This window comes from Orbicella franksi, chromosome 15 (genome assembly GCF_964199315.1).
Source record: "Orbicella franksi chromosome 15, jaOrbFran1.1, whole genome shotgun sequence".
Classification (NCBI taxonomy): Eukaryota; Metazoa; Cnidaria; class Anthozoa; order Scleractinia; family Merulinidae; genus Orbicella; species Orbicella franksi.
In genome coordinates this window covers 10,997,774-11,012,983 of record NC_138159.1, presented here as the reverse complement: position 1 = coordinate 11,012,983, position 15,210 = coordinate 10,997,774, and the positions used below count along the sequence as shown (strand labels likewise).

Sequence of the window (15,210 nt, the reverse complement as noted above, 5' to 3'; positions counted from 1 at the left end):
ACAGTGTAATACACGGCTTAGGCGATTTTGGCAGGATCACTCCGCATTTTTTGTTTTAGTCCTATTTCAAAAATGTTCCTTTTCTCTGCAATTGAATATAGCAAAACCCAGACACGGAGACTGAGGAACCAATTAAATTGACTAACAACAAAATTTCCTTTCACCTGTAGCTTTCAAGAGATGATTTGGACGCTCACATTAAGTAGTCGTGAGAAATTCGAAAATTCATTTTGTTTCAAAATTATGCTTTAGTTTTAAACCTGTGTTGCACAAAAAGTATTTAATACATCAGGCTCAATTTATGTTGCCATGATAACTCAGATCTCGATTAAACGTATGTCATTCGAAACGTTAACTTTATTTAGAAAAGCAGAGACATTCTAGTGTCTGTTGGATTGATAATGGTGGTACTCTAGTCACTCAAAGTTGAACAGTATTGTTGCTCAAAAATCCGATTGAGCCACCTTTATGTTATACTTGTAACTGCTGACAAATAGCATGTCTCAAAGACTAAGAAATAAAATAACTTGGCCGATGGTTGTCTCTAAACCGACACTGCTACAATCCATTGTGTACAAGCAGGTATTTAAATTAACCTGTTTTGAAGTACTGCAGAATACTGTATTGGGCTACAAGTTTTACATTTCTGAGCCAGTAAAAAATTACTTAGTGATTCAATTTAGGGCCCGCCTTCTAATATTCGCCCCTGTCCCAATAATAGCCCCTTCCAATAAAGATGAACACAATATTTAACCGAATGACATGCAATAAACAAGACAGAGGTGTATTGTTCTTTAGTGTTTATATCACAGTAAGTGCTGTATCACATTCTGACGTTTATGCCCAAACAGAAATCTGCTCATCATCCCTAAGAAGTGCCCGCTCTCCTCCCTTGAGCTATATGAAATAAATAGCATTTGGGTGCTAAATTGAATCATAACAATAGTATTTTACTTGTCCTTTACATTGAAAATCTCTCCCTCTTGTTGTTAATCTTTCCTAGCTCGTGATATTCAAAAATGGGAGTATGTACCACTGGGTCCATTTCTAGCGAAGAATTTTTCAACTACAATCTCCCCTTGGGTGGTAACCATGGATGCTCTTCAAGATTTTGCTCTAGCTAATCCACTGCAGGTCAGAGGCCTCTTTTGTACTGTATAGTTTTACGGACAGTCAAATATTGTGTAGACTTCCTATAAATGTAGATTGATGTTATTGATGCAAAATTATTGTTATATTGAAGTGGTCTTCGGGACATACAACTCAGGTAGAGATTACTGAATTTCACCCCACTCAGTCCAGTAATTATTAGTAACAAACGATTGTATTTGGGCAAAGCACACATTGCTGAATAGGTTTCCTAAATGTGAGTGTATAGATCGTTTTCTCCGTCACGCAATAAAAAAAATACATCGAAAACTATTCAGTGGATAAAGTCAAGAAATTGTGATCTTATAGGAAATAGATAGAGAAGACACTTCTTCAAGTTTTAGGTTTGTGCGTTTTCCCAGACTGCAGATATTTGTCTAAATGCTTCGCAGAAATTTACAGAGCCCAGTATTGAAACGCCATGTTGGTGCACCTCTGTGGTGCACCAGTATGGCGGCCGGAAAATAGTGTAAATATCTGGAACTTACTTTGGCTATCTAGGCGACTGATTATCTGTACTGAACAAACAAACATTTAAATAAGCCCTTTTCCTAATGATCTAACGTCTAAAAAAGCTAAAAATCATGAGAGAGGTATATATTTTTCGACAAATGCGGTTGTAGCTTTGTGTCACGCACCGCCATAACTCTGAAATTCAAAATACGCTGGTTTTCAAACGAAGCACAGTATTGAGCTGTTACGTTGTAAACAGATATAAATTTACCCCCTCTTATGCCTGATGGTGAGTTTAATGTGTCAAACAAAGATTTCTTCACTTAGTCACTGTTTCTAAACTAACTGACAATGTTAGTGTAAGTCAGGTATTTGAAATGATATGACTTCTATATATCAAAGTGTATTTCATACACATACATGTTTCAAACCCCACAGACAGCCTTTCACCACATCTTCAAATACTGAGATACACAGCGGAGTATTTGAAGAATTTTGAGGATACTCTTCCTTGTCAACTAAAATTATGGATAAAATGGAGAGAAACAAATCTGCGACAGCAACTTCTAGCCTAATTAAGACCACAATTTGTCATTTCCACACACTGTCATGGTAGCTGTTATGACTTTTTTGTCTGAAAATGAATGAAATTGAGAAGTAATACTTCTTGTCAAAGATGACAGATCGTGTTTTACCAAATTTCCAGACACCTAGAAGAGTTTTAATGAATTTTGAGCTGTTTGGAAATGTGGTAAACCACCATCGCGAGTATTTACTGGTCTTCTCATTTGAATCTAAAACTGAGGAGAAAACGGAGAAATAAAATCACGAAAATCTTTGCACACATCCAAACACCAGGTGCTTTCCAATCAACCGAACAATCTGTAATTTGTTGAATTTCCAAAACGTGAACTATTTAGTCGAAAGTTCCAGGAGGAAATTCAACTGGAACGGAAATGAATTATTAATGACTGTGATAACTTTGTCTCGTGTTGTTTTTCATTCCATTCTTAGGATCCTGTCCCTTTGCCTTATCTTCAACACTCTGATCCTTATACCTTTGATGTCAGGCTTGAAGTTGGCTTAGATTGTATGTAAACTTATTGTTGATGAAGTTGTAAAAGCTATTACCTCAATTATATTGAGTCAATTGACATCTTAGTGTTTTGCCTGATCTTTGAATGACCCGTGCAAAATTTAATCAGGAATAGCAAAAACAAATCAATCAAACCAATCTTTTTTTGAATTTTTTTATCTCGTCCCCAACGACTGGTATAGTGCAAATATAGCTACTGGCTATTTAAGACATTTAAGATGTCTTTGTTATATAAAACAGCACTTCAAGTTCTCAGTTAGAATTACTGTGACTTGTGCAAACACCTTTTTTGTTTTCGTAGATGAAGGAGCAAAAACTCCTGTGACTATCTGTTCGACCAATTTGAAGGTGTGTGAAAAAATCACTTCAACTATTACTTTGTATAGTGATATTTACATTAAACGTGAAGACCTTAGAAAAGACGTTTTTTAACAGTCAATAAAGTTTGATGTTTTTACCGATGGTTTTACTCTCAAAACAAATTAATTAATTAGATTTTCTTAAAATTCGTACATTCTATATTTAGGGTGCCAAACATGTCATCAACGGGCAAATAAGTAGACTTAGGGAATCTTCACATCTGATTACTGAAATGTTTTTAACCCCTCCTCAATTTATAATTTGGCTTTGGCACTGCACATATATGGGTTATTGACCAAGTGTGAGGTCAAGATGGCTGGATATTGGCCAAGTTCTATTTTTGCGAGTTTATGGACCGAGACGGAGTCGAGGTCCATAAACTCGCAAAAAAAAGAACGAGGCCAATATCCAGCCATCTTGACCGAACAAGCTTGGTCAATAAAGGATTTATTATGTGGCTTTCGGGGAAATTTTTCTTGCGGGACACGGCGGGTAGTCCCGAGCGGGCAAGATAGCTCCATCTTGCCCGCTCGGGTAGCCAATCACAGCGCAGGATTTGATTCATCTTGCCCGCTCGCGGAGCTTGCCATATAATAAAATGACTTATTTCAAAAAACGTTTTCCTTATTTAAATTCTTTCTTTACTTTCTTACATTTCAACATACCCAATTTTTTTCTTCTATGGTATGTAACCAAAAATGTTACTTGGTTTTATCTCAGCATATGTATTGGACACCCAAACAACAGTTGGTTCATCATACTGTGACAGGATGTAACGTTCGGCCTGGAGACCTCATGGGTTCTGGAACCATCAGTGGAGAGGTGAGATACTAACAGGAGTAGACATATAGGCTAGATCAGGACTTAGTTTCTTTTGGAAATGATGGCTTCTGGTAAGTCCATTTCAGAGAATTGGGAAACATCACCGAGAGTGGAGAGAAAGAATGCAATGTCTGCGGTATTTCACTCAACAGTGAAAGCTCCTGCCAACTCAGCTGTGACTCCTTGCCAAATTGACCTGACCCAAAACTGGTCACATCGTGAGGGACACCAAACGCTATGCCCTCGAGACAAAAACAGAAGCCAAAAAGTACCATTTGGTCTTCAACAAACGCATAATGGACCTGACCTTCAATACCTATCCGTGCGGGTACCCACGTTACACGCACGATGATGAGAACGAAGCAGAACTATAGCGATGTTTCTTGTTTATAAACATTGACGTCATTCTTAGACATGCGCACTTTAGTGGTTGGCAAAAAGCTGGCTTCGTTTTGTTTTCATGGCTTCCCAAGTGCGATTCCGATTAGGTAAAAAGTCTCGATCCTGTCGCAAGATCGCGATATCATTTTAAATTAAGCTACGACAAAGGTGCAAGTAGCCTTCCTGACCCATACAATTTGAAAGGATGGACAAATAATCCCATTTCTTGGCCAGATTTAACATTTGGGGATCTGTACACGTGTTTAATCGAAACGCCGGGAATTTACACGAAGGAGAGTCTAAAATCCTTTAAGTCGCTTGAAGCGTATCAATTTGTCATCAGTGGCCACGTTAAACCATTGGTGGTGTCATTCAGGTGGAGACAATATCCCTTACTGCTTCATTAAAGGGAAAGTACTTCAGTCCCAGAGAATTAACGATCAGCCGCACGATGCGGACTCGCGAGTACTCGGACGGCGTCCAATCCTTCCTACGAACTGCATTGATCCATGCGGCCCGCTTTGGTTTACTTTCAGGAAATCTAAAAAAATTATTCCCGATGCATTTGTGAACCTATTTGTACAATTTATCACGCAGCAGCTCACCGACATTCTCTCCACGAACCCCTTTCTTAGGCAGTAAATTTAGAAAGAAACATCAAGCCACGTCGTGTTTTTGCCAACCACAGAAATCAACAACCCCACGTGACCTAGGGGTGACGTCACGGGAAACATCGCTATACGTATATACAGGCCCGTAAATGATCCCCGAACCGCAGATAATTCCAAATTGTACCGTGAATGAACCCAGGACCGGAAATGGTCACCTCGTAATAGAGATGGAAATGTATGGACCCAGAAGTTTGGACAGTGGATTTAAAATTTTATGAAATCGATTTTTTTTTATTACTGTGAAACTCAGAAAACCGTGAACAATTTGATTTGGTTCTAAACGGTTGATTGTGTACTGAGCCAATCGCAATAAAGTTCAGGGCACGCGAGAAAACCTCAATACCACAACTAATTACCGCTGGTGTTTGCGGTTTAGTTTTCCCACGCATAACTGGCTTTTTCCTTGCTACACAATAATATTCCATAAATATTTCTGGTTTTCACGTTTCTCTGAGTTTCACAGTAATAACGCAATGTATTTTGATACAACAGCTACTGTATGTAACGCAAGGAAAATGTACAGTATTAACGATTTGAATGCAAATTTCGCAAATTTAAAAATGATTTCCAGCGTCACGAAATCTTGTGTTTGAAATTTGTAGTTATAGCTAGGTTCTTATTGGGTCCGGGCCTGAGATGTATGCTAACATACATTCGAATTTGGAAACAACTGAGAATTCCCAAGCGGATTGACTACATTTTTGCGTAGCTTTGGGCACAGAGGAGATAATTAACAGTAAAACAAAATTGCGCGAGCAAAAGCGACAGCTGTACTCGTACGGCATGCAAATAAATTTATCTAAAGAACACTGCGGTAACTCGCACGAAGAAATCTTGTGCACTTTCATGGAAGTTCGTGTCTATCAAGGACGCAGGTATAAGAAGTGTACATGGAAAAGTTCATAGCGGTTAATTAGATGGCAGAGGCATCTTCGAAGATTCGTGTTTCTTTTTGCGTTGCGTTTCCTAAACGAAAAATTTATACAGCCGACACATGTCAATTTGGTATTTTGCGTAGTATGTTTAACGTTTTTATTCCTACTTTTATGCCTGAGGTACTTTTCTTTTCTTCAGCTAGGATAATTAAAATATATTTATCCATCCATACAGTTTTCATGGAGTCCACGCCATTCCTAACCTTTTGCAGTGAAGTCATTTGCGGGCCTGCACAGAACTGCTAACTGATTTGTGAATATTTTTCGGGAAGTCGGGACGTGGCTACGCGGGGCTGCACACGTTCCGCCTTGTAAAATATGTCTGTGCCATTAAACATTGTTTGCTGCGACACCTTTGGCCTTTGACATGGCTTTTCTGGCGTGACACCCTTGTTGTCAGGACACAATCCTGACCTGTCGATCAAAATGTTGTCACTCGACTGTGATTTTCAAAAATTTGAAATGGACCAATCAGATTGCGAAACGTCTCATTAAAATTTGAAAGGGACTTGTCAGAAGTCATCATTTCCAACGATCAAATTTACCCTAATGTAGTCCGTGCGACAAATAACAGAAATTTCACAGTGCTGCCTGACATCTCAGACATGAGAAGTATGAGGAATGTCTATACTTATAATGTTCGCAGGTACATTGTTTTCCAGAAATCGAACTTACTGCAATGCACCACGATTCAATGCAATCATGGCGCGTAATTGCGTACGTAGAATGCAGTCCTAATGCACACTTGAGTCGAGTTTCATGGGACGGTGGACCTTCGTCCGAAGTTGCGACACCGATTTGGCCGCCCCGCAGCAGGGGCGAAACGAATGACATCAGCGCCAAACCATGTGCTGTACATTTCTTTCGAGTGCGGGTCTTTGTTTCGTTCAAGTGCGGGTTTTTGTGGACATTTACACTGTAATTTGGAAGCTGTAAGTAGTCGATTTTCTTTTCAAGTCTTTCTGACTGGATATCATGAGACTAAAGGATATCACTGTTAACATTTATCGATGCCTTAAGGAGGTATGTATGACTTCTGGTGCGAAAGTAGAGTTTGGCGCTGTTAGACAAAATCGCCCGTCGTCAGCAACAAACAACTGCGTTGACGAAGCTCAACTTCAGCTGTATTATTTCGCTCCTCTGCCTGAGCTTTGTAGTCAGAAATCTAACTTGCTGAGTTATGTGGCTCAGAAAGCGGCCGTGATTTGTTTTCAGAAATTTAACTCACCGAGTGGTGTAGTTCGAAAATTGGCCATAATTTGTGGTCAGAAATCTAATTTGCCGAGTTGTGTAGCTCGGAAAGCAGCCATGATTTGTGGTCAGAAATTTAACTCACCAAGTGGTGTTGTTCCAAAACTGGCCATGATTTGTGGTCAGAAATTTAACTCACCGAGTGGTGTTGTTCCAAAACTGGCCATCATTTGTGGCCAGAAATTTAACTCACCGAGTGGTTTAGTTCAAAAATTGGCCATGATTTCTGGTCGTAAATCTAACCATCTGAGTTATGTAGCTCGGCGTTTAGCCATGATTTCTGGTCGCAAATCTAACCATGGGAGTTATGTAGCTCGGAATTTAGCAACGATTTTTCGTAATATGTCCGGAAAATTTGTTACTGCAAGTCATACACGAACCAGAGCTAAGCTAATCTAACAGTACCCTTTTCTAAAGTAAACATATACAAATGTGCTACACAACATATTTGTTCCTATGGCCTACCCAAATTCATTAGTTTTGCATATACCTCTACACCTTTCCAATAGACCAGAATGTCAACCTTGCCTAAACACCTTTACACGAACGCACTCAGAATCTATGATTGCCTCTAGTTTATACACTTTATCCGCTAGATAACATCCTACTTAGTGGTCATTGTTCGTGTTATATATCTCAACAATTTCTTGTCTTGACGCAATTTTATTATTGGTTAGAGCAAGGAGGGATAGAGTGACTAACAGGTCGAGCTAAGCATGATTAAGGTCCGCAGGTGTAGATCAAACTAGAACTTCACTTGCGCTGATTTCTTGATTATATCACTCAAATATTCCACGCAAATATGACATGTTTTTTTTACTTTTAGACCCCTGACTCGTACGGCTCCATGTTGGAGCTTTGCTGGAAGGGTACTAAACCAGTGGACCTAGGAGAGGGTATCACAAGGAAGTTCCTCCAAGACGGCGATGAAGTTATTATGACAGGATATTGCCAAGGCAATGGCTACAGAGTTGGTTTTGGAGAATGCAGGGGGAAGATATTACCTGCTTTATATGTGCAGTAAATGCAGCCAATAAAATTGTTTGGTACACGGGCTCTCTGCATGTACGTTCAATCGTTCACTTACTGCTAATTGATTACAATTACCCAATAAACATATTTCTTAATCATTAAATGTTTCATGGCTTGTGGCTCACTTTGAATTTGTACAGTAAAACTGAAATGTATTTTACTCGCTGGCTGAAAAAGACCAGCATTACTGGAACGTCTTTCCTGATTTGTAAGGCAACATGCCGGGGGGAGGGGTGGTCCGGGATGCCCTGTCATTTTTGCTCATGGATGACGTCATGCATGAGTTTAGAAGGCAGTCGAATGGCACTCACTCCATTCTGATAAATTTATTCATTAAACGTGGTTAAACAATTTTCTCCTACCTCCCCTACTAAGTATTATTTTTGTCCAAGAGTGCCGGTTCAGGTGTTTTGACGAGGGGGTACTAGAAAGGAGTACGTTTTTGCCCGATAAATCGAGAGCCTGGGTACGCGTTTGTCGAGCACCTCGAAGATTGAAGTCAATCATTTTGGTTTCGTATGTTTTTCTTTCGTAAATATGTTTTTTGCCTATCGGCTTTTGCTCACACGTAGATGAAAGCTTGTAGAGGTATTTGTGACTGTGGTCATGTATCGGTCATAACGGCACGGTCGGCGAGGTCAAAGAATTGATACAAGAAATCCGGCAAGAGTAAGCCAGAAAGTGAGATCGTGTTTAATAATAATAAAATAATCAACTTTATTTAGTGAGGGTAACAGAACAGTAATCACTGAAAATCCGGTGGGTGGCCCTGATATAAATATTTACAGAATAAAAAGATGAAAAAAAATATAAAAATAAAGAAAGATTCTCAAATATGCAACGATAATATAAAAAAACTAAGATATGAGACACACTAAAATATTAAAAGGCAGAAAGCTTTTGATTCTCTAGAGTGGTCATTTATGATGAATACCTTAGATACCTTTAACTTTGGAACTAGCATTAACTGGTGGATATACTTTCTACACAAATATCCAGAGCGCAGCGATAAATAATGGCTTTACTACGAATTGGTTCAAACCTTCAGGAGTGTACGACAAGGACGCCTTCTTTCACCTTGTCTATTTGTTTTATCGGCAGAACTATTATCAAACGAGATCCGACAAGATCGAAGTATGAAAGGCATCAAAATATTTGGAAACGAAATTAAAGTGAGTCAATTCGCAGATGAATTGTTCTGTGCGGATTTGACCTCCATTAAATATGCACTAAGAACAGTTGGAGAGTTTGGAGTATTAGCTCGCTTAAGACTACATGTAAAAAGTACAAAGGGATTTGGCTTGGCAAGTGGGAGAAAAAAAAAATCAACCCTTTACAGCTGAAATAGCTTCGTACTCCGGTTAGAATCTTAGGAATACACGTCTTGTAACGATGTTATGATGTCATAGGCCCTTCGGGCACACATAGTACTGCCGCTCGTGGCCCGGCCGGAAGCCAGCTTGGTGAGTTTTTTGAAGCATTTTCTGTGAACTTTCCCGTCGATATTTCTGTACAAGTATTATGCCTACCACGAGTGAAGGTGGTGGTGCTTCGGGTACACAACCCTCGATGATGACTGTTCCTGTGAATATACCGCTTCCAGAAAGGATGGATTTAAGCGGTGGAAATCTTCCCATCAAATGGCAACGATTCTGTCGAGTGTGGTCAAATTACGAAATCGCGGCTCAGCTAAAAGACCCCGAAAACCCGGGCAGAAATAAGGAATGACGGGCAGCCACGTTGCTTACGTGCAGCGGTTCTCATGCATTAGACGTAATTGATGGTGTGGAGTTTGAGAACGAAGACCAAAGAAAAGACCCAGAAGTGATCTTAGAAAAGATGAAACAATACTGCGTTGGGGAGTGCGGTGAGACCTATGAAAGGTATGTGTTCAACCGTCGGGACCAAGAGTCAAATGAATCAGTTGATGCTTATGTCACCGCATTACGAAAATTAGCGAAGACATGCAACTATGGGTCATTAACAGACTCACTTATTCCTGATAGAATGGTGGTGGGCATCAATGACAATTCTGCTCGTAAGAAGCTCCTGCAGACAAGCAAGCTCACTGTAGGACAATGTACAGACATCTGCAGATCTTCGCAGACATCAGCAAAGCAGCTAAAGGAGATGAATCAAGAGGATGTCCGTTTCGTGAAGGAAGACAAAAGAAAAACAGTTGACAAAAAGAAGAAGGTTCAAGAGAAGAACCAACACGAGTCACAAGAACGCAAGTGCAAGTTTTGTTCCAGGCACCATCCTTTCGCGAAGAAGAACTGCCCTGCATGGGGAACATCTTGCAAGAATTGTGGCAAGCCAAACCTTTTTGCGGTGTGTTGCCTAGAATCTAAGAAGAAAGTTCTGTCTGTGGATTACACATCCGAGGATAAGGAGTATGAATATGTGGCCGAGATTGAAGTGAAAGAGCAGGTTAATGCATTAGCCTCCAGTCGTCACCCTAACAAAGTTTTTGCCACTCTACTGGTCAATGGAAACCAGGAAAAGTTTCAGTTAGACAGTGGATCAACAGTAAACGTAATGACTGATCAGACAGTGTTAAAGCTCTTTGGCCAAAACGGCTTGAGTGAATTGGAAGAAACCCCCGTGACCCTGGTAATGTACAACCAGTCAGAGGTCAAACCCTTGGGCAAGAAGCGATTCAAAGTCGTCAACCCCAAGAACAATGAGAAATAGAGCATTGAGTTTCATCTTGTTCATGGTGATTGTAAATCCATTTTGGGCTTAAGGGTCAGCGACCACCTTCAGCTGCCAACAGTCAAGAGCCAGAATATCCTTTCTGTGGAGTCAAGCGGTGTGGAGGAGAAAGGTCCCAAGGTGGAAGACTACATTTCGCAGTACACCGATGTGTTCACTGGAGAAGGCAAACTACAAGGGCTACTCCACCTGGAGATAGACAAGAATGTCCAGCCAGTCCAGCTACCTACACGAAAAGTCCCCATTGCTCTCAGAGAGCCTTTAAAACAAGAACTGGACAGATTGTCAAATATTGCAGTGATTCGGAAGGTCGATATACCTACGAACTGGATTTCAGCACTTGTGGTCACAACAAAGACTGTGTATTGACCCGAAACCATTGAATGAAGCTTTACACAGAAATCATTATCCCTTACCTACAATAGATGATGTGCTGCCTCTGTTATCAAAGGCCCGTGTGTTCACAGTATTGGATGCAAAAAATGGGTTCTGGCACATCCAGCTGGACGAGCCAAGTAGCTTTGCCACTACCTTTGGAACACCCTGGGGACGCTTTCGGTGGCTTTGCTTGCCGTTTGGTGTATCCCCAGCTCCAGAGGAGTTTCAGAGGATTGATATTGCACTTGAAGGCCTACCAGGGCAGAAGGCTATAGCAGATGACATCCTGGTGTTCGGAGCAGGAGACACCGATGAGGAAGCACTCAAAGATCATGACCGAAACCTGCGAGAAGTGTTCAACCGTTGTCGGCAGAAGGGCATCAAGCTCAACTCAGGGAAGATACAGTTCAGACAGAAGCAAGTCAGCTACATGGGCCACATCATATCGTCGGAGGGTCTCCGGGCTGATCCAAACAAGCTGAAAGCCATAAATGAAATGCCGCCTCCTACGGACAAGGAAGATGTCCAGAGAGTACTAGGCATGATAAAGTACGTGTAGAAGCTTGCTCCCAACCTAGTAGATTTGGCCAAACCACCGAGAGAGCTTGTCAAGAAGGACAATGAGTTTGTCTGGGACAAAGAGGTTCATGGCCAGTGTCTAGATCAAGTGAAGCAGGTTCAAACCCAGGCACCTGTGCTCAAGTTCTTCGACCCCCAAAAGAAGACCGTACTCCAGTGCGACGCCTCTATGAGTGGTCTTGGAGCGTGATTGATGCAGGATGGGTACCCTGTGGCGTATGTCTCCAGGGCTCTGACGCCTACTGAGACTAACTACGCTCAGATAGAAAAGGAACTATTAGCAATTGTCTTTGGAGTTTGGCGATTTGAGAGCTATGTCTATGGCAGAAAGACCTTTATTGACACTGATCACAAACCCCTGGAGTCTATTATGAAGAAAAGTCTATTGAGTGCACCAAAACGATTGCAGAGAATGCTGTTGCGTCTACAGAAATTTGATTTAGAGGTTTCCTACAGAAAGGGTACAGAGATGCACATGGCTGATCCACTTAGCCGAGCTTACCTTCCCCTGGTTAAACAAGACACAGTTGACACCCAGGAAGTATGGAATGTTGCCGACACAAGATCACCAACAGAAGTTGAGACTGAGTATATAGACATAGCAGAGTCTGTGCCCATTCGGAAACTAACCTTGCAGGAAATCAAAAGTGCCACTGAAGGTGATGCAGAGCTCCAGGCATTAGCTCCTATTATCACACAAGGCTGGCCAGAGAGAAGGGCTGACGTGCCCTCCCAGTTGCAGGTCTATTTTCCCTTCAGAGAAGAATTGTCATTACAGGATGGTGTTGTGCTCAAGGGTGAGCCCATTATAGTATCATCAAGCCTCAGGCAATGTATGATAGATAAAGTACATGCCAGTCACCTGGGCATTCAGGGGTGCCTCAGGAGAGCCAAAGAAGCCTTCTACTGGCCAGGCATCTACAAGCAAATCACAGAATTCATCTCAAGGTGCAGCATTTGCAACAGCTACAAACCAGAACAGCAGAAAGAACCTCTGAAATGTCACGAAATACCTACACGACCATAGCAGAGCATCTCAGCAGACCTGTTCGAGCTCAATGGCACCCAGTACTTGATTACAACTGGCCGCTATTCTAATTTCTTCGAGTTGGATATACTGACCTCTACGACAGCCAGAACGGTCATTAACAAGCTGAAACCTCATCTGGCAAGATATGGTCTTCCAGACCGACTCACCACAGACAACGGCCCACAGTTCGACTGTGCTGAGTTTCCGAAGTTTGCAGCCGAGCACCAGTTTGAACACGTTAAAACGTCTCCACGGTATCCTAATCCAACGGGAAGGCTGAGAACAGTGTCAAAACAGCAAAGAATATCTTGAAAAAAGCTGCTGATGCAAGCCATGACCTACACTTGTCTCTACTGGACTTACGGAATACACCATCAGAAGGAATGGACAGCACCCCTGCTCAGCGTCTCTTCTCGCGCAGAACCCGTACCGCACTACCCATGGCTAGCCACCTGCTTCAGCCAAAAGTCATTCCCGATGTACACCTGAACTTGCAACAGAGACAAAACAAGCGAGCGCTCTCCTTCAACAGAGTTGCAACCGTTAAAAGATGGCGAAGTGGTGCGGGTCCGACCATTACCAGGTCATTCAAAGTGGTTTAAAGCGCAAAGGAGTAGTCAGGAAGTTCCACGCTCCTATCAAGTCCGCACAGAGGATGGTAGGCTCTACCGCCGAAACCGTTCACATCTATACAAAGTTCCTGAGAACTTTCAAGCGATGCCAGACGGAGACAGGAGAATCGAAGGTCAATGCTCTAACTCTACTCCCCACCAGGAAACCTACTGAGGAGACACTCCAGGTGCCCCCTGAACCTTCAGCGTTGCAGTTACCAGATGTTTCGCAGTCAGATTTACAGCCAGCTTCGCCGAGTGTTCCCGCTCCTGTCTCTACTAGAAGTGGCAGGATTGTTAGGAGACCCGCTTACCTCAGGGATATCACCACCTAGGAATCCAGTGTAAAGGCTTTTCGAACAATTCTGAACAGTGAACACTTGTCCTTTCGTCCATTGCCTACCCTACCGTCCCTTCATTTCTTTGATTTGTTTGTTCAAGAAGGGAGATGTAACGATGTTATGATGTCATAGGCCCTTCGGGCTTGCGCAGTAGAATGAGATGTATCCCGGATGTAGTTGTTCTATTACGGCTAGTAATGGCGGGCTTTTATGAGCTTTATTAAAACCGTTGTGTTATCGTTTGGTCTCGTTTAGATTACGCTACACGTCTCTTATGATGTGAAAGGAAATAACGAATGGAATTTCAATCTTATAGTAACAAAGCTGCAAACAAAGCTTGATATGTGGAGAGCTAGAGATCTCACATTGTTTGGAAGAGTGATGATGTTAAAATTGTTTCGTTTGTCACAACTAATTTACTCATCCTCGATCCTCAACATCCCTAACGGTTTCGCACACTTAGTGAAAACGAAATTATTTAAATTTCTTTCGAAAAACAAAAGAGATTAAATTAAAGGATCCTGACTATATCAGGACCTGGATAAAGGCGGATTACGCATGATAGATATAGAGATCATGTTTAAGGCTCTTAAACTAGCATGGATTCGTAGACTCCTGTCCCCCGGAGGGCAAATTGGAAAACAATCCCAGACTATTATTTACGCAAATTAGGAGGACTAAATTTCTTATTAAGGTGTAATTATGATCCAAAACGCCTTAACACTTTGCCCTCGTTCTATCAAACTATTCTTATGAATTTTAACGAATTGAAAACCCTTTATAAATTTGATCAAGCGCAGAATTTAATTCTGTTCAATAACAAAGAGATACTTGAAGAAGGCAAAACATTGTTTTTAAGGGAATGGTTTAACAAGGGCATCCTATCTATCCAAGACCTTCTTGACGACGCCGGCCATATGTTGTCGTAATAAAGATTCGTGCAAATCAAACTTTCTTCAATACTACCAAGTCATAAGTGCTATTCCAAAAAGGTGTACTAAACAAAGCAAAAGTAGTAGGTGAAGAGTCAAAAAGATACCGGAAAATTTTGGCGTCTTTTGAGACCGGCTCGCCGGCGAGCTGGGGTCAGTATCTTTTTGACTCTTCACCTACTACTGAAGCCTTGGCGCGCTTCTCGAGGCACAAAATTCTCAATTAAACATTGGCGGAGTGTCTGCAAGCGAGATTTGGAGAGAAACTGTTACAAAGGCATGGCTGAAGAACTCGGACACGCGGTGGAGAGGAGGGAGAAAAAAAATATCTTTCTATTGACGGTAAAACGTCCAAAAAATCGCCAAGTGTTTGGTTTTCGTGATTATCACTGTGAAGCTTGTAGGAAAACGTTCACGCAATGCCATAGTCTTCACAAACAGAAAATACCATTGTAAAAGGTTAGAAACAGAAAA

The 15,210-nt window shown here is 41.5% G+C and overlaps 1 protein-coding gene across 1 annotated transcript in view; it reads left to right on the top strand.

Annotated features, from left to right (window-relative positions):
- Positions 1–8,253, top strand: part of LOC145469975 (fumarylacetoacetase-like) — a 76,731-nt gene extending 68,478 nt beyond the window's left edge. Inside the window, exons 12-16 of the mRNA XM_081453804.1 lie at positions 1,004–1,134; positions 2,617–2,692; positions 3,000–3,046; positions 3,779–3,880; positions 7,945–8,253. Of these exons, the coding sequence (XP_081309930.1) occupies positions 1,004–1,134; positions 2,617–2,692; positions 3,000–3,046; positions 3,779–3,880; positions 7,945–8,142 (554 nt within the window). The 3' untranslated portion in view covers positions 8,143–8,253. The remainder of the gene's footprint in view (positions 1–1,003; positions 1,135–2,616; positions 2,693–2,999; positions 3,047–3,778; positions 3,881–7,944) is intronic.
- The last annotated feature ends 6,957 nt before the right edge of the window (positions 8,254–15,210 follow it).